Source organism: Miniopterus natalensis, chromosome 19 (assembly GCF_054644295.1).
Source record: "Miniopterus natalensis isolate mMinNat1 chromosome 19, mMinNat1.hap1, whole genome shotgun sequence".
Lineage (NCBI taxonomy): Eukaryota > Metazoa > Chordata > Mammalia > Chiroptera > Miniopteridae > Miniopterus > Miniopterus natalensis.
In genome coordinates, this window is record NC_142099.1 from 11,615,733 (window position 1) to 11,634,795 (window position 19,063).

At 46.5% G+C, this 19,063-nt stretch overlaps 3 protein-coding genes across 3 annotated transcripts; 2 read left to right on the top strand and 1 right to left on the bottom strand.

Moving 5' to 3' along the window:
* The first annotated feature begins 2,508 nt into the window (after window positions 1–2,508).
* VPS72 (vacuolar protein sorting 72 homolog) lies at window positions 2,509–9,756 on the top strand. Its single transcript, XM_016215582.2, has 6 exons — window positions 2,509–2,670; window positions 6,326–6,478; window positions 6,652–6,766; window positions 7,147–7,323; window positions 8,318–8,462; window positions 9,039–9,756. Exons 1-6 carry the CDS (start codon window positions 2,554–2,556, stop codon window positions 9,424–9,426), a joined length of 1,095 nt encoding a protein of 364 aa, XP_016071068.1. The 5' UTR covers window positions 2,509–2,553; the 3' UTR covers window positions 9,427–9,756.
* Window positions 9,757–10,649: 893 nt separating this feature from the next.
* Window positions 10,650–15,355, top strand: TMOD4 (tropomodulin 4). Its single transcript, XM_016215579.2, has 9 exons — window positions 10,650–11,742; window positions 11,950–12,106; window positions 12,424–12,540; window positions 13,304–13,393; window positions 13,571–13,701; window positions 13,793–13,900; window positions 14,297–14,440; window positions 14,694–14,838; window positions 15,239–15,355. The coding sequence occupies exons 1-9, from the start codon at window positions 11,620–11,622 to the stop codon at window positions 15,259–15,261; spliced, it is 1,038 nt and encodes a 345-aa protein (XP_016071065.1). The 5' UTR covers window positions 10,650–11,619; the 3' UTR covers window positions 15,262–15,355.
* Window positions 15,356–15,882: 527 nt separating this feature from the next.
* Window positions 15,883–18,848, bottom strand: SCNM1 (sodium channel modifier 1). Its single transcript, XM_016215580.2, has 7 exons — window positions 18,716–18,848; window positions 18,383–18,453; window positions 18,060–18,148; window positions 17,432–17,529; window positions 17,230–17,318; window positions 16,174–16,368; window positions 15,883–16,038 (listed from the first exon to the last, which is right to left on the bottom strand). The coding sequence occupies exons 1-7, from the start codon at window positions 18,764–18,766 to the stop codon at window positions 15,939–15,941; spliced, it is 693 nt and encodes a 230-aa protein (XP_016071066.1). The 5' UTR covers window positions 18,767–18,848; the 3' UTR covers window positions 15,883–15,938.
* Window positions 18,849–19,063: the final 215 nt, after the last annotated feature.

Sequence of the window (19,063 nt, forward strand, 5' to 3'; positions counted from 1 at the left end):
GGGCTGCAGCCGATCGATGACTCTCATCATTGATGTTTCTGTCTCTCTCCCTCTCCCTTCCTCTCTCTGAAATCAATAAAGATATTTAATAATAATAATAATAATAAAATAATAATAAAATAAAAGTCAGCTGTAGCCCAGCTGGGCGTGGCTCAGCAGTAGAGGGTGGACCTAGGATCCAGGAGATGCGGGCAGGAGGCAGCCAATTGATGACTCTCATCATTGATGTTTCTATCTCTCTCTCTCCCTCTCCCTTCTTCTCTCTGAAATCAATAAAGATACATTAAAAAAAAAAAAAGAATCAACCAATAAATGCACAAACAAGTGAAGCAACAAATCGATGTCTCTCTCTAAAATATATTTTTTAAAAGTTTAAAAAAATAAATCAGCGTAGAGGTAAAGTTGTTTCTGATTTAGAAACTGGAAATGGACCAATAATTGACTCACTATGGCAGTTGGTCAAATGGGGGGTTTCTCCCTGAGATTTGATCTATGAATCATCCCAAAAGAAAAGATCTGTATTTTGCAGCTTCTTTCAGTTCTTTGTTTCTCTTTTATGGACCAAAATATGGATACTGTTACTTCCTACCACCTTGTATTATGTCAGTCTCCCTCACAAGACTGTGAACATTATAGGGCAAAGATTATATCTTATCCATTTTTATATCTCAAGGATCTAGAATGGTGCCTGGTACAGAGTAGGTGCCCAATACATATCTCTTGAGTATATGAATGAATGAAGGCAAAATTCAAAAAGTTGGGCTAGTGGTATCTCCCATCTTTTCTCCCTAAACCTTGTCTCTACTCCCACTCCCACTCAATCTCTGGTGTGCTCTGAGTCATGGAGCCACTCTTGCCCAGTAACATTCCTGGCATAGCAGAACTTCGGTGACGTCACAGGGTGTGGAAGCAGGGGCAGAGCAGGACATGTTGGCTTGGTGCAAGGGAAATGGAAAAGGGAGTTCACCAATGTAGACTTTGGAAAAGAGGGGCAATCTGATGATCTCAAAATAGGGCCACACACACACATACAGCTTTATTAAAGTGAACTTCACGTCTTAAAACAGTTCCTAAGGTCAGAATGGAGGGGCTAGGGGCTGCCAAGATGAATGTAGAGGTAAAATAAGAGGATGGGTATTTAATCGTTCAATTAGTCATTAATTAAGTTACCATTATCTACCCCCAATGATATCTGTCCCTGGCACTCTGAGAGTTGCTGGTATACACAGATAAAGTCCCTGCCCTCAAAAAGACCGCAGTGTAGTGAGAGAGACAGACACATAAATCATTAGAATAAAACATAATAGGTGCCATCATAGAGTATGTATAAGTGCTGTGGTTTGACAACCATACTTTCTGAATAAAACATGGGAAGAGTCCTGGCTAGTGTGGCCCAGTTGTGCACAGAAGGATTGGAGTTCAATTCTCTGGTCAGACCACAAGCCGAGGTTTTGGACTTGATTCCCAGAGGGGGCGTGCAAGAGGCCACCGACAGATGTTCCACTCTTAGATGTATGTTTCTCTCTCTCTAAAAATCAATAAAAATATTTTTTTTATTGGAAGAAACATTAACACAGAGGCTTGACAATACCAGACTATTTCAGGTTGGAACTATTCTAGAGAATCAAGGAGGTGTGATCTCCATGGTTATGAGAACTGTGCTGCGAAGAGAAGAATGAATGTGCAGGAAGACTTCATTGTCCTATAGAATTAGAATTATGCCAAGTAGATAAGAAAGGAAAGGAATTCTAAGAAGAAGGAACAGCATGGAGGCATGACAGCGAATTGGATGTTAGGGAAGTGATGGTAGAATAGAATGATGTGGCAGGAGGTGAGGCTAAAAAGGCAGGGAGAGGCTAAATTATGAAGGCTCTTGAGTGCCACGTTAATAGTCATCACCTATTAAACATCTATGTGTGTACTAAATACAATGCGAAGCAGTTTAAAAGGATTACATCTCTTAATCTTCTCAACAACCTTCAGAAGAGAAAACCTCAGAGAGAGATGTAAAGCTACGTGTCCAAAGTTAAACAGCTAGAACCTCTAGGTTCAAACTCCAACTCTTAGCTGGCGCTAAGACTGCCCTTAAGGACACTTCTATTCTGCCCCAAGGGTTTTGGACTTTATCCTGCAGATGATTGAGAGCCATTAAAGATTTTTAAGCGGAAGAGTAACAAAGTCTGGGTTTTCAGAGTCCTATTGGTAGCAGAGTGAAAAACGGGCTGGTGGAGAGGGAGACCGGCCTCTTCTAAATGCAAATTTGTTCACGCCCAAATTCTGAACTTAAGGTAGTAGGAGAGCGTCACCGTGTGGAATTTCCACAACGCAGCAGAGCACGAGCCAGGGCTGGGAGCTCCGCGAGTGGGCGGGGCTGAGGAGCAAAGCCAGTTTAGGGGGCGGGACTACGAACCCCTCGACGCTCTGCTGCTTCTGCCTGGAGACGGCCGGCTTCCGCTGCCGCCTGCCACCCGCAGGTGGTGGTGTCGAGCGCCGAGCTCCGAGAACAGCGCTGGGTGAGGGGCCGCTGGTGGCGGCGCAGTCTCGGTAGGCGGTATGAGTTTGGCTGGGGGCCGGGCCCCCCGGAAGACTGCGGGGAACCGGCTTTCTGGGCTCCTGGAGGCCGAAGAGGAAGATGAGTTCTACCAGACGACTTATGGGGGTTTCACGGAGGCAAGACCCGGGCCCAGGAAGAGGGCGGGGAGGAAGCTAAGGGGAGTCCTGAAGGGAGAAACCTCGGACAAAGAACGGGGCGGGGAATAGAGAGGCGCCCTGGCAGTTGGTACTCAAGACGGGGTGGGCGATGGGTGAGCGAGTCGAGGGTGGCGGGATTGGCGGGGGAGGGAGATACAGTGGAGTCCCAGAAGGACGAGAGCCCTGGACGGGGCAGGGATAGAGAAGCTCTCTGGGGGCACCCCAGAGTAAGGTGGAAACCTACCGTGTACTTCTCTGGTTACATCTCTCACCGCACTTCTGACGTCTAACGCGCGTGTCATGTCGTAGTCACGCGTGTATACCCGTTGGCCCACTCTCCAAAATAGAGGGGCTTAGCCTACTCCTTTTTCAGCTTCAACATCTCAGTGTACACGTCTCTTTAGATAACCCTTCCTTGACTGTCCTAAAAAGTGTCATTTATTTCCTTCACAGAACATTTCACTTTGTAATTAGATTTGGTTTGCTTACTTATTTATATTTTCGTATTAGTTTGTAAGCTTTTTAGGTTGGAGATAGTGAGTTTTGTTCAACAGTATACAAGTGCCTAGTCCAGTGCCTGGATTGGGTTGGCATTTGTTAAATTTGTATTGAATCTGTCCATTCTTTAAACATGTGGAACACCTAGAGCAAGCCATTAATTGTGATACGCTCTAGGAAAACAATATTAACACAGCTTTGACCTGGCGGGGTGGTTCAGTTGGTTGGAACATTGTCCCCCCACACCAAAAGGTTACTGGCTGCATTCCCAGTCAGGGCACATATCTAGGCTGCGAGGTGGATCCCTGGTCTGGGTGCATGGGGGAGGCAACCTATTGATGTTTCTCTCTCACATTGATGCCTGTCTGTCTGTCTGTCTGTCTGTCTCTCACTCACTCACTCTCACCCTCCTTCCCTTTCTTCGTCTCTAAAATCAATAAACATATCCTCAAGTGAGGATTAAAAAAAAAACAAAAGTAAAAATTAAAAAAAACACACCACAGCTTTGTCCTTATATATTTCAGACCCTAGTTTGGAACTAGCTGGATTAACTTTTTTTATATATATCTTTATTGATTTCAGAGAGAGGAAGGAAGAGGGAGAGAGAGAGAGAGAAACATCAATGATGAGAGAGTCATTGATCGGCTGCCTCCTGCACGCCCCCGACTGGGGATCGAGCCCGCAACCAGGCATGTGCCCTGACAGGGAATCGAACCATGATCTGGATCCTAGGCCGACGCTCAACTGCTGAGCCACGCCCGGCCGGGGTGGATTAACATTTAAAACATTGTGATAAGGAGTAAAATAAGTTGTAAGCATAGGGTGCTATGGTAACATGGGAGCCTAAGTTGTCAGGATGGGTATCCCTGGGGGACATGTTGTTTATGCTGAGGACAGTATGAAAAGTAGGCCTTGGCTGGATGCAGAGCCGTGGGATTGGGAACTGGGGGAGAAGAAAGGTTATTCCATGGAAGGGGAAGGGCAGATGTGTAAAGGCACTGAGGTCCTGGTTCTCCACCTGCACATCCACTCTCATTCTCCAAACCGGAAGGAAAATAAAGATGGATAAGGATGGAGGAAGTAGTCATGGGCCAGACCATGTAGAGGCGTGTGAGCCATGTTAGGGTTAAGGAGTTTTGCTCTTCATCCAGAGTATTGAAAAGATGATGAAATTTGTACTTTAGAAGATTACTCTGTAATGAAGAGAATGGTTTGAGGAGGACAGTAGGAGTAAAGAAACAGGAAGGTTCAAGTGAAACTATGGCAGTAGAATCCACAGGACATGGTGACTGATTGGGAGTCATTACTTACACAGCGCTACCCAGCTAGTTTAAAATAGAACTTTCTCATCCCTCTTCCAAAAGCCATGATCCTATTCCTGTCATTTTACGAGTCATTATTTAATATGCACCCGTCATGCTTCCAAAAAGGATTTAAGGAGGCGTACGTATAAACAAAAAGTAAGAACAGTAAAAATAGAGATCATAAGTACCGGGATCCTCTGCTGAAATGGTAATAGCAATTAATATTAAATTTAGCTGTGAGCTCCCTGGCAGTCAAATCCTGAATTTCTTATTTTAATAAGAAAGAAGCATATACGTTCTTTAAGAGAGACTAAATTGGTTAGCATTAAATCCTAGGGAGAGCCCGGCCGGGCGTGGCTCAGCGGTTGAGCGTTGACCTAGGGTCCAGATATATTTAAAAATAAATAAATAAATAAATAAATAAATAAATAAATAAATAAATCCTAGGGAGAATTCCCCTCCTTATATAAGATATATAAAGTAATGGGTTTGGTAGATGATGTAAAATCATTCTCTTATCTAATCATGTCTATTAATGACCCTTAATAAAAGCCAAAGGAATGGTAGTAAATTGGTAACTTACTTAGTAAAGCGTTTTTTTTCTTAATCCTCACCTGAGGATATGTTTTTCATTGATGAGAGAGAGAGAGAGAGAGAGAGAGAGAGAGGGAAAGAGAAACATCAGTGGGTTGCCTTCTGTATGCACCCAGACTGGGGTCGAACCCAAAACCTGGGTATGTGCCCTGACTAGGAATGGAACCCCAAACTTCGGTGCTTGGGACAATGCTGTAACCAACTGAGCCACACCAGCCAGGGCTGAAAGCATTTTGATTGGGCACTAACCTAATGTGTAGTTGAACTACAGTACTACCCTTTGGTGATACGACTTAATACCAGGTTAGAGCTGAGGGGATTAATGTGTTCCCAGGTTGTCTTTCACAAACATCATTGGGAGGAAATGATGGTCATCAGTGCAAGATAGAACTCTGGCAGGCTTGGAGTGTCAACTGTCTCTGTTATTTGCCTACTTTGGCAGTGTGTGTACCAAGATTAGCCCATTAGCCTGCATCACTGATTGAAGAGAGAGCCACATGTTTGAGGCACAGTGCCCACCCAGTCAACTCCTTTGCCCCCAGTGTTGTTTTTTGTTTAAACCTTCCCAGGCTACCAATCCATAACAAGTATGGCTTCCTCTGAACACCTGTAACATTTTATGGCCATCTGATGATACTTTATATGTTGCCTTGTGCCCTAGCCGGTTTGGCTCAGTGATTAGAGTGTTGGCTCTTGGACTGAAGGGTCCCGGGTTTGATTCTGGCCAAGGGCACATACCTCGGTAGCAGGCTTGATCCCTGGCCCTGGTCAGGGTGCATGTAGGAGGCAACCAATCAATGTATCTCTCTCACATCGATATTTCTCTCTGTCTCTCTCCTCCTTCCACTCTCTCTGAAAAGCAAAGGAAAAAAATATCCTTGGGTGAGGATTTAAAAAAAATATATATATATGTTGCCTTGTATTACAACTTACTTTTATAATTATGTCTTGCCCTCTAATAGACTGTAAAACCCCTGAAGGTAGAGACCAGAACATATCCTTTTGTACCCCAGCACTTAACATGGTGTGCTACAGGTAAAGAGCAGTCAATTAATGTTGGGAAGGGTGGTGCTAGAGCTAAAGGCCATCAGCTAGGAAGGTTTCTTGCCTGAGGAAAATGAATGGCTAGATGGAAAGGAGAGTGGGACAGCCCTCATCAAAGAGAGCAAAGAGATTCTGTTCTGAGGGGCGTTAATGACTCTAATGCCAGTGAGAACCTCGTCTCTCTGTGTCCTCAGGAATCGGGAGATGATGAGTATCAAGGGGATCAGTCAGACACAGAGGATGAGGTGGACTCTGACTTTGACATCGATGAAGGGGATGAACCATCCAGTGATGGAGAAGCAGAAGAGCCAAGAAGGAAACGCCGAGTAGTCACCAAAGCCTATAAGGTGCAGGGGACTTCCTGGTTTTTTGGACTTCTTTAATTCCTATTCTCCCTTTCATCAGGTCCCAGTATTCCTCACACCAGTCCCATTTCCTACAGTGCTCGTTTTCTCTTAAGATTCTCATCTTCTTTCTCATCATCTCTTTCCCTTGGTGTCTGATTCCATTCTGTCCCCAGGAGCCTCTCAAGAGCTTAAGGCCTCGAAAGGTCAGCACCCCAGCTGCTAGCTCTCAGAAGGCCCGAGAAGAGAAGGCACTGCTACCACTAGAACTACAGGATGATGGCTCTGACAGTGAGTGGGGACATTTGGGTCAATTGACAATACTGGAATGTGCTGATGAAAGTATTGTATCAGTGTCAAATATACTGAAGTTGATAACTGTACTATGATTATGTAAGGAAAGTCCTTATTCTTAGGAAATTTACACTGAAGTATTTAGGGGTGCAACTTAACTCTGATTATTCAGAAATAATAAAATACATAACACACATACAGAATGCAAATGGGGCAAAATGTTAATAGTAGGTGATATGGGTAAAGAATTCATGGGTGTTCTTTGTACTATTCTTGCAACTTTTTTTGTAAGTTTGAAATGATTTCCAAATAAAAAGTTTTAAAATTAAAAAATAAAGGAGGTGGACTAATTTCTTCCTCTCTGACTTCCTTCCCAGGTCGGAAGTCCATGCGTCAATCTACAGCTGAACATACTCGACAAACATTCCTGCGTGTACAGGAAAGGCAGGGCCAGTCACGGCGGCGAAAGGGACCCCACTGTGAGCGGCCACTGACCCAGGAGGAGCTGCTCAGGGAGGCCAAGATCACAGAGGAGCTCAACTTACGTTCACTGGGTCAGTGTGTAGTTTTGAGAACAGTGGGTATACGGGCTGAGGAACATGAGAAAAACTAAGACCTGGAAGACCTAAAGAACTCAAAAGGTGGAGATTTGGGACAAGGAAATCTGAAGAAAAAAATGGGAATAGTAAATGATAAGGAGCAAAGAACTAGTTAGTTATAAAGGCTCTGAGGAACAAGTATTATTGAGGTGCTTTAGTGTAAAGTAAGAGTTATATAGAACTGAGTTCAAATCCTGGTTCTGCTGTTCACTTGCTATAAGACTGCAGGCAAATTACTTAACCTGCTTGCCTCTTGCTTTCCTTTTCACGAAATAGGGTGGCAATGCCTAGTTTAATAATCAGGAGAATTGGAAATTCAGTAGAATCAGTCAGTTCATAAGATAAATTGCTTAAAAGTAAAGCATTTTTTAAGTCTCGTCAGTTTATGTGCTACAGTTGTGTATAGTACAAAAACATTTCTTTATAGGGTGTTCTGAGTCTCAGATCATAAGAGGTACATGAGAAATTGAGGGAACAGCAGATTTCATATGCTTACTTTGGGTCATACTTTCATTCAGTGGAATAGGGAAATAACAGGTAAAATTGTCATCAGGAAGTGTATTTCAGCTCTTAATAGGGAAGAACTCTGTAATGACTAGAGATGCCTAAAGATGTAATGTGCTGCTTTGGATGGGAGCTAGTTGACAGGGCAAATGTGGGGAGTATTTGGGGAATTGACCAGGCTCCTCAAAGGGTTCCTTCCAACTCTGAAGTCCTGCAGTTCTAAGTGAGTGAGCCAAGTGGACTTGAGAAATGAGTAAAGAGGATGTCAAGAGGGGCGAGCAGAAAATTTATAAGGTGGAAGATGCTAGAGGACTAGAGGACTTTCATAATTGGCTTGTTCGGCAGTGACTAGACAGCCAGGAAGATAATTGAGAGATTGTAGGGCAGAACCAGGGCATGGGAAGAGGGGGAACTGGCCATCTCATTCCTTTTCTTGACCCTGAAGAGACGTATGAGCGACTTGAGGCTGACAAAAAGAAGCAGGTTCACAAGAAGCGGAAGTGCCCTGGGCCTGTAATCACCTACCATTCTGTGACAGTGCCACTGTTGGGGGACCCAGGCCCTAAAGAAGAGAATGTCGATGTGGAAGGGTGAGTGACTCTCAAGTGGGAAAGGGAAAACTGATGTCTCCCTTCTTTAGCTGTATTCTCTCAGCCCATTTCACTTGCTTTCCTTGCACAGCTCTCACTGATGCTTGGATAGCTTTCAGGTTCTTCTTCCCTTCTGCTCCTTATTTCTTTCCCTTTCAGCCTCTTCCTCTTTTCTGTTTTCCATCCAGCCTAGCTTTCTTTCCCATCTGTCATGGTTTAAAAAAATATGTTTTTACTGATTTTAGAGAGAGGAAGGAAGAGGGAGAAGAGAGAGAGAGAAACATCAATGCGAGAGAAAAATCGATTGGTTGCCCCCCACATGCACCCTGACCAGGGATAGAACCTGAAACATGGGTATGTGCCCTGACTGGGAATCGAACTGACAACCTTTCGGTGCATGGGATGACGCCCAGCCAACTGAGCCCCGCATGCCAGGGCTCCCATCTGTCACTTAATAGTTTCTTGCAGAATGTTGCCATCACTCTGCCTCCTCTTCCTCTTTCCTTAACTCTCTGATCTCTTTATCTGTTGTTTTCTCTTTCAGCTCTTTGTATTTTTCTCTGTCTTTTCCCTCAGGCTTGATCCTGCTCCTACGGCTTCTGCATTGACTCCCCGTGCTGGGACTGGACCTGTTGTCCCTCCTGCTCGCTGCTCACGTACCTTCATCACTTTTAGTGATGATGCAACATTTGAGGAATGGTTTCCCCAAGTGCGGCCCCCAAAGGTCCCTGTTCGGGAGGTCTGCCCAGTTACCCATCGTCCAGCCCTATACCGTGACCCTGTTACAGACATACCCTACGCCACTGCTCGAGCCTTCAAGATCATTCGTGAGGCTTACAAGAAGTACATCACTGCCCATGGACTGCCACCCACTGCCTCAGCCCTGGGCCCTGGCCCACCACCTCCTGAGCCCCTCCCTGGCTCTGGGCCTCGAGCCTTGCGCCAGAAAATTGTCATCAAATGAAGAGATGTTTAGTCCTTGGAAACCTGTTTCCTGCCCTGACTTGGGCTCTCAATGTTCTCCTTCCTCTCCTTGTTTCTCCCTTTGTCATCTATAATCTTTGCCCAGCCCTTTTCTATATTTCTTTCACCATCTTTTCCCCTAGTTCCTACTGGTTTTGTTTGTGTTTTTTAATCTAATAAAATAGAAAGATCCTTTTGTCTGGTGTCTAATCTAGGATTGGGAGCTAGAAGTATTTGTAAATGTCTGAGTATATATGGGTCTTTATATTTGTTTAACAGCATTTATCATGAGCTGCCCTTTTATTTATTTACTTATTTATTATTGGTTTTTAGAGAGAGAGGAAAAGAGAGAGAAACCGATGTGAGAGTGGAACATCTATCAGCTGCCTCCTACACACCCCCTGCTGGGGATCGAGCCCGCAACCTGGGCATATGCCCTGACCAGGAATCTAACCAGCACCCCTCGGTGCATGAGACGACACCCAACCAACTGAGCCACACCAGCCAGGGCAATCAGCTATCCTTTTTATTTATTATTTTATTGATTGAGTTGAGAGAGAGAGAAACATTGATTTGTTGTTCCACTTATTTATGCATTGGTTGGTTGATTCTTACATGTGCCCTGACTGGGGATTGAAACTGCAACCTTGGTGTATCAAGATGATGCTCTAACCAACTGAGCTACCTGGTCAGGGAGCTGCCATTCTTAAATTGTAAGGTATTCATTCCTCCAACTAGATTATAAACACTAAAATTAGACACCAAAACAAAGTCCTTATACTCACCTTTATATCAGCTTATAGTCACTACCTTAAGTATAGCAGACACCAAATAAGAATTACCTGATTCTCGTAGAACTCCAGTTTCTAGGGCTTAGGCTTGTATGAAGAGAAAAGGAGGAGGTGTCATGGCTGTTAGTGGCCACTAGAGGCTCTCAGGGCTGGGCAGAGTATGGGGGCTGTGTATATGTGATCTCCCACTACCCCCACCTGGCCAGAGCTAAAATAATAAAATGCTGAGCTCACTGTTCCCCCACCCTTTCCCCCCACACCCGGGCACTGGGCTCCTCCTGCCGCAGGGACAGTGCTCCAGTAGAACAGACAGACTGACCGACAGAAGGGGAGGTGAGGGAAGTGGCCATCAGGACTGGTAGGTGGGGAAGGCAGGGGGCTTATGGGTCAGAGCCTGGTGGGAGATGGGAAGAGTGGCTCCTATTGGGAATAATACAAAGTGTGTCTCTCTGTCACTCAGTGTATGTTTCTGCTACTGTCCGTCATAGCCTTTAACTGTGTAGTTTATATTGTCAATGTAAATATCACACACTTTCTGGCTTTTTCCTATTAAGCATGACGTGTATGTGTAGCTTATGTGTATTTTTCATATTGTAAAAGATTGTGTAAGTTTAATTCTCCCACTGCTTTTAAAGAAACTATCCCATTTAGAAAGCATTTCCCACCCATTGGTCTGGTGTCACCTTCCTGTCCAAAGCCAGGGACAAATTATGGGGACTCAGCCCCTCCTCCTGAGGCCATTCCACCCTTCCCCCAACCTGGAAGTACCCGCTCCCCCAGCTTCTCTGTGCCCTTGCTTTCCCTTAGGATTTAGAGCTTTAGCAAACATAGTGAGATCTTGATCCCCTAAAATAAAAGAAGAAATGGGGGTGGGATAAGAGAATCGTTTCCCTACCCCTCCTCCCCCAATCCTTGCTTTCTTAAACCAGTTTAGGAAAAAGACTGGATTATGGGGAAGAGAGGGAGAATATCCCTGGAGTTCTCTGCCCCCTCCCTCCTTTCAATAGAACTGGGCCTGGGGCCAACAGTGTTGGCAGGGCTCCAGGCAGCTGTGTTAGGTCAGGAGGCCCAATGGGCGAGGTAAAGGGGAGGGGTGCCGCCAGGATTTCTCCGTCATATAGTGGGAAGGCAAGTCTAGCCTGGATCCTGGGATCCTCGTCCAGAGCAACTGAAAGCTGGGGAAGCAGGAAGGAGGCTCTGGTTCTAACTAACCCTAACTTTCCCCCATCTTCCCATGCCCAACTAGATTTCTAACCTTAAGGCATCCAGTTTATTGTTCTCCCTAGCTGGTCTCTGTGTCCCTACTATGTTTGTCCATGTAGGTCTTTCCATTGTCCAACCACTTTCCCCATGTTCCCCAGGCTCTGTGAGTGCTACACTGTGGGGAGGGGGTGGGGGCCATCATGTCATCGTATCTGAAGGAACTGGAGAAATACAGAGACATAGATGAAGATGAGATCCTAAGGACCTTGAGCCCCGAGGAGCTAGAGCAGCTGGACTGCGAGCTACAAGAGATGGACCCCGAGGTAGGGGCTCTAGCACAAGGAACCTGGGGCAGTCCCCAGGCATTTGGGGAAAGATACAGGGCCCCGGGCGGCTGAGACCAGGGCTACCTACAGGGCCTGGAGTCCCAAGAGGACCAGGGAAAAGGTGTCTGGAGATGTTTTAGGGAGCCCTGGAGGTGCCCCAGGTCAGAGGGTGGTCTGACTTGCTCCCCAAAACTCATCCCTAAGAACATGCTCCTGCCAGCTGGACTAAGACAACGTGACCAGACAAAGAAGAGCCCAACAGGGCCACTGGACCGAGAGGCCCTTTTGCAGTACCTGGAGCAGGAGGCACTAGAGGTCAAAGAACGTGATGACTTGGTGCCCTTCACAGGCGAGAAGAAGGGTATGGAGACCCTAACATCCATGCCTCCTGGAACCCAAATGGCTGTATCTCACATGTCCCCTCTCCAACTTCCCTCTCACCTGCCAGCTCCTAGCTGCTTGGGGACTCCGCTGCTCTGATACCTGCATGCCAGCTTGCACTCTTCAGCTATTATAAAAGATCAAGGGACACAGGAGTCCTGAGCTTGTAGAGGATTCAGGCTTTCCAGTGTCCCCTAGTGACCCAGCATTCTGAAACCTGGAGAAGCAAAGAAAGCTGGAGGCCTGGATCTTAGCAGAAATGACCTCTACCTGAACCATCCTTCCTCTTCCCATCAGGGAAACCATATATTCAGCCCAAAAGGGAAATTCCAGCACAGGAGCAGATCACTCTGGAGCCTGAGCTGGAGGAGGCACTGGCCAATGCCACAGATGCTGAAATGTGTGATATTGCAGGTAGGCAGCTGTGGGAAGTTTAGGATGGTGGGAAGATCAGGGGCAGGGGGTCCTATTCATCACATGTGATTAATGGGGAAGGCCCTGAACCAGGACACGGATGTTTGAGAAAACCTCAGGTGGTGGTTTTTAATTTTCATTTGCTTGTTCATGTTATTCATTCTTTTTTTTTTAAATCCTCACCCAAGGATATTTTTTCCATTGCTTTTCAGAGAGAGTGGAAGGGGCAGAGAGAGAGAGAGGGAGAGGGAGAGAGAGAGAGAGAAAGAGAGACACCAATGTTAGAGAGACACATCAATTGGTTGCCTCCCGTACGCTCCCAACAGGGGCTGGGGATTGAGCCTACAACCAAGGTGTGTGCACTCGGCTGGAATCGAACCTGGGACTCTTCAGTCTGAGGGCTGGCGCTCTAACCACTGAGCCAAACCAGCTAGGACCATTTTTTAATTTAATAAGTTAGTATCTCAAGGGCAATTTTACAGGGATTATAAAGCAAATAAAAGTAAAAATATTCTGGCTGAAAACAGGAGGAAGTCTGATAGACTTCCTCACCCTCTAGTGGCTCCTTAGGGACATTCCTTTAGTCCTGTCTCAATATTTTAAAACCTACTGCCTTAAGCAATTTATGGAAGGGACCCCTGGGGCCAAGGGAGGGGGAACTTCTTTGGGAGAAAAGATGCAACAGATTCAGAATGAGGTAAGAGGGGTGGCTTGGAACAAATTCCTTCTCATTCCTTGTCCCCCCTCTCCTTACTCTTTCCAGCAATTCTGGGCATGTACACACTGATGAGCAACAAGCAATATTATGATGCCATCTGCAGTGGAGAAATCTGCAATACTGAAGGCATTAGCAGTGAGTATGTTTGGGAGCATGGCCCCTAGGGCTCTTGGCAGGCAGTCCCAGAGTCAGGAAAGGTAGCAAAGGATGAAACAGGTGAATCGGGGAGAAGACATGTGCATAAATGATAAGAGAACCAACAGGGAGGAGGTTGTAGGGAACACAGGGTTTCCTTCCTACCCTCACCCACAGGTGTGGTGCAGCCTGACAAGTATAAGCCAGTGCCAGATGAGCCCCCAAATCCCACAAACATTGAGGAGATACTAAAGAGTGTTCGAAGTAATGACAAGGAGCTGGAGGAGGTGAACCTCAATAATATACAGGTATTTGACCCCCATCCTTCAAATAATGACACTGGGATAACTGCTGATATATGAGTTCCTTAGCCTACCATCTCCTGTTCCCCTCTGACAGGACATCCCAATACCCATCCTAACTGAACTGTGTGAGGCCATGAAGGCAAATACCCATGTCCGGAGCTTCAGTCTGGTGGCCACAAAGAGTGGTGACCCCATTGCCAACGTAAGGCTGGTTGTTATCCCTAGCCCTCTCCCCATAACTTGACATGTATCTCTGGCAGGGCTGTCATAATAAAGGGTTGTGCTGGGGTTGCTATTCCCATCATGCTCTATTAGGGTAGCCCTGATGGAGACTCCTACCCTCAGTCCTATGGCTCACAGCTCAGAAGTCATATCTTCCCAAAGAGCCACAACCCTCTCAACCATCCCCAACTCCACTGCACACTTAATCTCCCTGCTTCCCCTACTACCTACCCTTACTTCCATCTCTCCTTGCCCCACCTACAGCTCCTCAAGGACTTGTCTCAAAGAGCTGTGTTTCCCTCTCGCTCCTGTTCTTTCTCTCCTCAGTTATCTGTGAAACTGTTCCCTAATCCTAACCCAAGTCCCTACTACCCAGGCGGTGGCTGACATGTTGCGTGAGAATCGTAGCCTCCAGAGTCTGAACATTGAATCCAACTTCATTAGCAGCACAGGGCTCATGGCTGTGCTGAAGGCAGTTCGGGAAAATGCCACACTCACTGAACTCCGTGTAGACAACCAGGTCAGCATTCCCTTCCCTTGGGCTTTGCATTCAGCAAATACTCACTGAGTCTCCTCCCTGGGGCAGCCACTGGGTCAAGATCTCATTTGATCTTGTTTGATTTTCCTTTATTGTTTCTATGACTGGAGCCAAATCAGCACCTCTCATCACCCATTCTGGAGAAACAAGCCTCTCGACCTCCCAAAGGGTGGGTGGTCTGGAAGTGAACAACCCAGAGAGCGTAGCTGACAGCTTTCATTTCTGCCTCCCCCAGCGCCAGTGGCCTGGTGATGCAGTGGAGATGGAGATGGCCACCGTGCTTGAACAGTGTCCCTCCATCGTCCGCTTCGGCTACCATTTTACACAGCAGGGGCCACGAGCTCGGGCAGCTCAGGCCATGACCCGGAACAATGAACTACGTGAGTAACTGCAGACATGGTATTGGGGGGAGGGTCAAGTAGGTGCAGAAGCTGGGGGATAGTCCTGAAAGCTGACTTAGTAACTAACAGCCGGGGGTGCTGCCAAAGTGATATTCTCATAAGAAGTTCAAATCCCATAAGTGGTCAGAAATTAGATTGAGAAGTTCACCTGCCCCAAATATACACCTGCAGAGAAGTGGAAAGGAAGCTAGACATACCTGTTTGGAAACATAGTATTTTTGTTGTCATTTCTTATTTTGTTTTATTAATGTGACATGGACATGTTTTGTGGCCTAAGATATTAACTCTTTACGAGTCTGGTCAAGGAACTGGGAGAAGACCACCTTTGCAGAAAGCAAGAGATGGAACAAAACTTGTGTTTACTCTTCCTCTTTTACAGGTCGCCAGCAAAAAAAGAGATAACACTACCTTTGCCTTTACCATCTAGAGCTGGGAGCCCAGAATGCTTATATCCTTCTCTATCCCCCTTTCCTGTAAATAAAGGTCCTTCTCTCCACTCTGCCTGCCTCCTTTCTTGGGCTTTGGGGTGGAAATCTTGGCGCTAACCCCCAAGGGTTACTGCCAGTTCATCTGGGGATTATTTATACTCTGGGGATCAACAGGGAGGTTCAAGTTACTTGGAAGAGGTGGGGGAGCTCCTTCCCTTGGTGTTCCCCATAATCCTGTCAATGCCTTTAGTCTCTTCTACTTTCACAGAATACCTAGCCTCAGCCCTGTTTCCAGATGTGGCCAGACCCCCCCCCCCGTTTCTACCCACAATCCTCATGTGATTTGAAGGAGGAAGGATTTTGAGTGGAGGTAGTGAAGAAGGCAGACAACATGAAGGGCAAAGACCTCTTTCTGACAGACTTATTAATAGGGCACCGGGCTGCATGCAGCTGACGCTTGGCATGACTTTGGTAGAGGGTGGGGGAGGGGTTAGAAGTATGGGCAGCTGTGTACATTGCAGGGAAGGATTGGCTGGGCTGAGAACGAACACCTCTGAAATCCTGAAGTGGGACAAGGAACCAGACTTGAGGAAAGTTAGGCTCCCAGCGCCTGCTGTAGTTTATTTGTGAATTAAATGGGGAAAGAGGGTATCAGTCCAAGGGGAGATCAGGGGGTTCCTCCTCATCAGAGTCAAACTCAACATTCTCATCTTTTACCCATCGACCTCGTCCATCTGGAATCCATCCAGAGCTGGAAACATCAGAGAAAACAGAATTGGTCAAGAAAGGTTTATTGAGAAGTCAGTGGGACAAGGAAAAAACAATTAAGAAGGTTTGCAAAGAGGAGGGTCATGGACAAAAGGGAAAAGTGATTCTGCATACTCACCTTCGAAGGGTGAGGTAACGATCCAGGGCTCGTCTTCTCGTGGGGCTCATAGGTGCAGGGGATGAGACACTTGCTGACTCCGTAGCCTGTGGGCCAGCCCCAGGCTCAGGGTCCCTACTGGTCTTCCCACTTTGGAGTTCAACCTCTGGGGGTGGCAAAGGGGAAGGCGAGACAGAGGAACGAGGGGCTTCTGGCCTGGGTAGAGCAGAATCAAAATCTGTCAAAGCAGTCAAGGAAAGGGCTCTCTCCTGTGTCTACCAACCCCTTAAAGCAATGCTTCCTAAACTGTGTTCCTCAAGATATTAATATGTCCTGCATAGAAAGGCTTTTGTAATCAAATGAATTTAGAAAAGGCTAGGTTAAATTTTAAAAATTTTTTTACCTTAAGACTTTGTAGAGCCCTTAAAATATACTGTTACTATTCTTCAAAAGTATCCTACTTTGTAATCCTACAAAGTGCCATTTCCCAAACTTTTTAAAATTTTTATTTATTTATTTTATCCTCACCTGAGGATATTTTTTCCATTGCTTTTCAGAGAGAGTGGAAGAAAAAGAGAAAGGGAGAGAAACATTGATGTGAGAGAAACACATCGACTGGTTGCCTCTGCATGCACCCCACTGCCACGAGCCTGCCACTGAGGTACGTGCCTTTAGCTGGAATCAAACCCAGGACCCTTGGATCTGCAGGCCAACACTTTAACCACTGAGCCAAACTGGCTAGGGCCCATACTTTTTTTTAATCATAAAATTCTTTTTCCTGAAATGCCAGTTAACGTCTCTAGAACACTAGTGTTCCTGAGAATACAATTTGGAAAACAATCACTTAAGAACCATCTATGGTGGGAGGGATGGCAGGCTAGGATGGTGGAGGGATTGAGCAAAAACAAAAATAAAAGAGGGAAGAACTCATTGACAGGGACAACAGTGTGGTGATTGCAGGGGGAGGGGGGATGAAGGTGGAAGAGGGTATAGGGGGGATAAATGGTGATGGGGGAAAAAAACACATCTATTTATCTCCTTTTGTTCCTCCCTACCCAACTTTCCCACCCCACAGACCTGTATTTCCGGCGACAGCAACTGTTATAGTGAGGAGCTCTATGTAGAGCATTCTGGGTGATAAGTCGAGTCTGGGTTAACAGAGGAGCCTGGTATGGAGATGCAAGAAAGAGTCAGAGCTTCTTCCTAGAAGCCATAACACTTCAAGCCTAAGTTATGCAGTATGGTCCTCCCTGGAACACACACTTCCATCTCTGATTACCTCTCTTTTGGTCTCTTCCCTCTCCAATTCATTTTGCTGTCTTGGATTCTGCTCCATTCCCTTTCCTGGCTGCTTCTTGCCATAGAAAAGCTGCAGGCCTGAGGAGAAAGGGAAGAGAATTAAAAGCAAAACACTATGAGTAGTCTGCATACATTTTATTTTTTTAAAAATATGTTTTTATTGATTATAGAGAGAGGAAGGGAGAGATAGAAATATCCATCTGCACACCCCCTACTGAGGATCGAATCTGCAACCCAGGTATATACCCTGAACAGGTATCTAACCGGCAACCTCCTGGTGCATGGGAGGAACGAAGCTCAACCAACTGAGCCACAGGGCAGGGCTATTATTTTTTTAATATATATATTTTTAATCCTCACCCGAGGATATGTTTGTATTGATTTTTAAAATTTATTTATTGTTTTAGAGAGAGAGGAAGGGAGAGGGAGAGAGAGAAAAATCCATGTGAAACATAAATATTGATCAGTTAGTTGCCTCCCACACCCGCCACACCGACTGGGGATCAAACCCGCAACCTACGTACGACCGAAAATCTAACCCACAGCCTTCTGGTGTACGGGAGGACTTAAGGGTTTATTCTCTATCCCCTTTCTTCCTGCAAACTTACTGGACAGATGTTTCTTGCCTGCACGGTGGGCAGTCAGCATGGTCAGGGTGTCCAGTACAGGTCGGTGGGGACAGATGGCACAAGCAAAGCTGAAGAGGAGAATATCAATAGTCCCTGGGGAGTGGAGTCTTTGCCGTAGGTCCCAACCAGTCCTAGCAATACTTTCCAAAGCCCTACTCCCAACTATCCCAATTTCTACCACCCACATCCCTGTCCCTCACTCCACACCAAAAAATCTTAGATACTCCCGCTCTCCTTAATAACAAAAGTTTATTGAGCCTCTAATCGCAGAGCCCTCAGATTTGATCCACTCTGGCCCTCACCGTCCATCCCGTAGCATCAGCGCCTCATCCTCCGGTATATAACTGGCCAGCAGGTCGCCGACTCTTCGCTTCTGCAGACGGAAGAGGGAGAAGTCCGGACGGATAAGCGGGATAGGCGGAAGGGGTGGCAGGGAGATGACAGGTACAAGGACTCAGATGGACTAAAGACCATGGAGAGAACAGAGATCATAGAGCGAAGAAGGGGTCACAGCCCAGCACTAGTTGACTGACTCCCTCCCGGCCCCCAATCTGTTGCCAGAGCAGCAAAACAACTCCTTCACGGCCTTCAGAAGGCAGCGGAAGCTGCTCTAGACGCTCCCCTCTCGCACTTACTTTGAGCACATTGAGTTGACTCCAATCGTCCCCCTCTCTCTTGAAAGACATCACAACTGTGAGTCCCAGAAATAAATTTTATTGCACCGCCTTCGCCACTCCTTTCAGGCCACCGTAGCAAGAGTGGGGCGTCTCTTCCTTCTGGTCTGTTTGCGTTTGGCCTCCGTACTTCCGGGGACGCGCCTCCATGCATGCACTGCGCGATCCCGAAAGCCCGCCTCCAGCCGGCGAAGGGGGCTCGCATTTCCTGTGGTCCCCTGCGACCCCCGCAGGCGCTGAGCCTTTTGGGAAATGAAGTCTTTTTTCAAAGAACCTGCCTTCCAGCTGTACCCTGGCCCTTGCATCTTG

Coding starts and splice junctions, on each gene's coding strand:
- SCNM1 (XM_016215580.2), bottom strand. CDS start 18,766: ATGTCTTTCAAGAGAGAGGGGGACGATTGGAGTCAACTCAATGTGCTC. Junction 16,369..17,229: donor TGCTGTCGCCGGAAATACAG/GTCTGTGGGGTG, acceptor TGCTCTACCCAG/GCCAGAAGCCCCTCGTTCCT. Junction 16,039..16,173: donor CGTTACCTCACCCTTCGAAG/GTGAGTATGCAG, acceptor TGATGTTTCCAG/CTCTGGATGGATTCCAGATG.
- VPS72 (XM_016215582.2), top strand. CDS start 2,554: ATGAGTTTGGCTGGGGGCCGGGCCCCCCGGAAGACTGCGGGGAACCGG. Junction 6,767..7,146: donor ACAGGATGATGGCTCTGACA/GTGAGTGGGGAC, acceptor CTTCCTTCCCAG/GTCGGAAGTCCATGCGTCAA. Junction 7,324..8,317: donor GCTCAACTTACGTTCACTGG/GTCAGTGTGTAG, acceptor TTGACCCTGAAG/AGACGTATGAGCGACTTGAG.
- TMOD4 (XM_016215579.2), top strand. CDS start 11,620: ATGTCATCGTATCTGAAGGAACTGGAGAAATACAGAGACATAGATGAA. Junction 12,541..13,303: donor TGAAATGTGTGATATTGCAG/GTAGGCAGCTGT, acceptor TACTCTTTCCAG/CAATTCTGGGCATGTACACA. Junction 13,394..13,570: donor CAATACTGAAGGCATTAGCA/GTGAGTATGTTT, acceptor CCTCACCCACAG/GTGTGGTGCAGCCTGACAAG.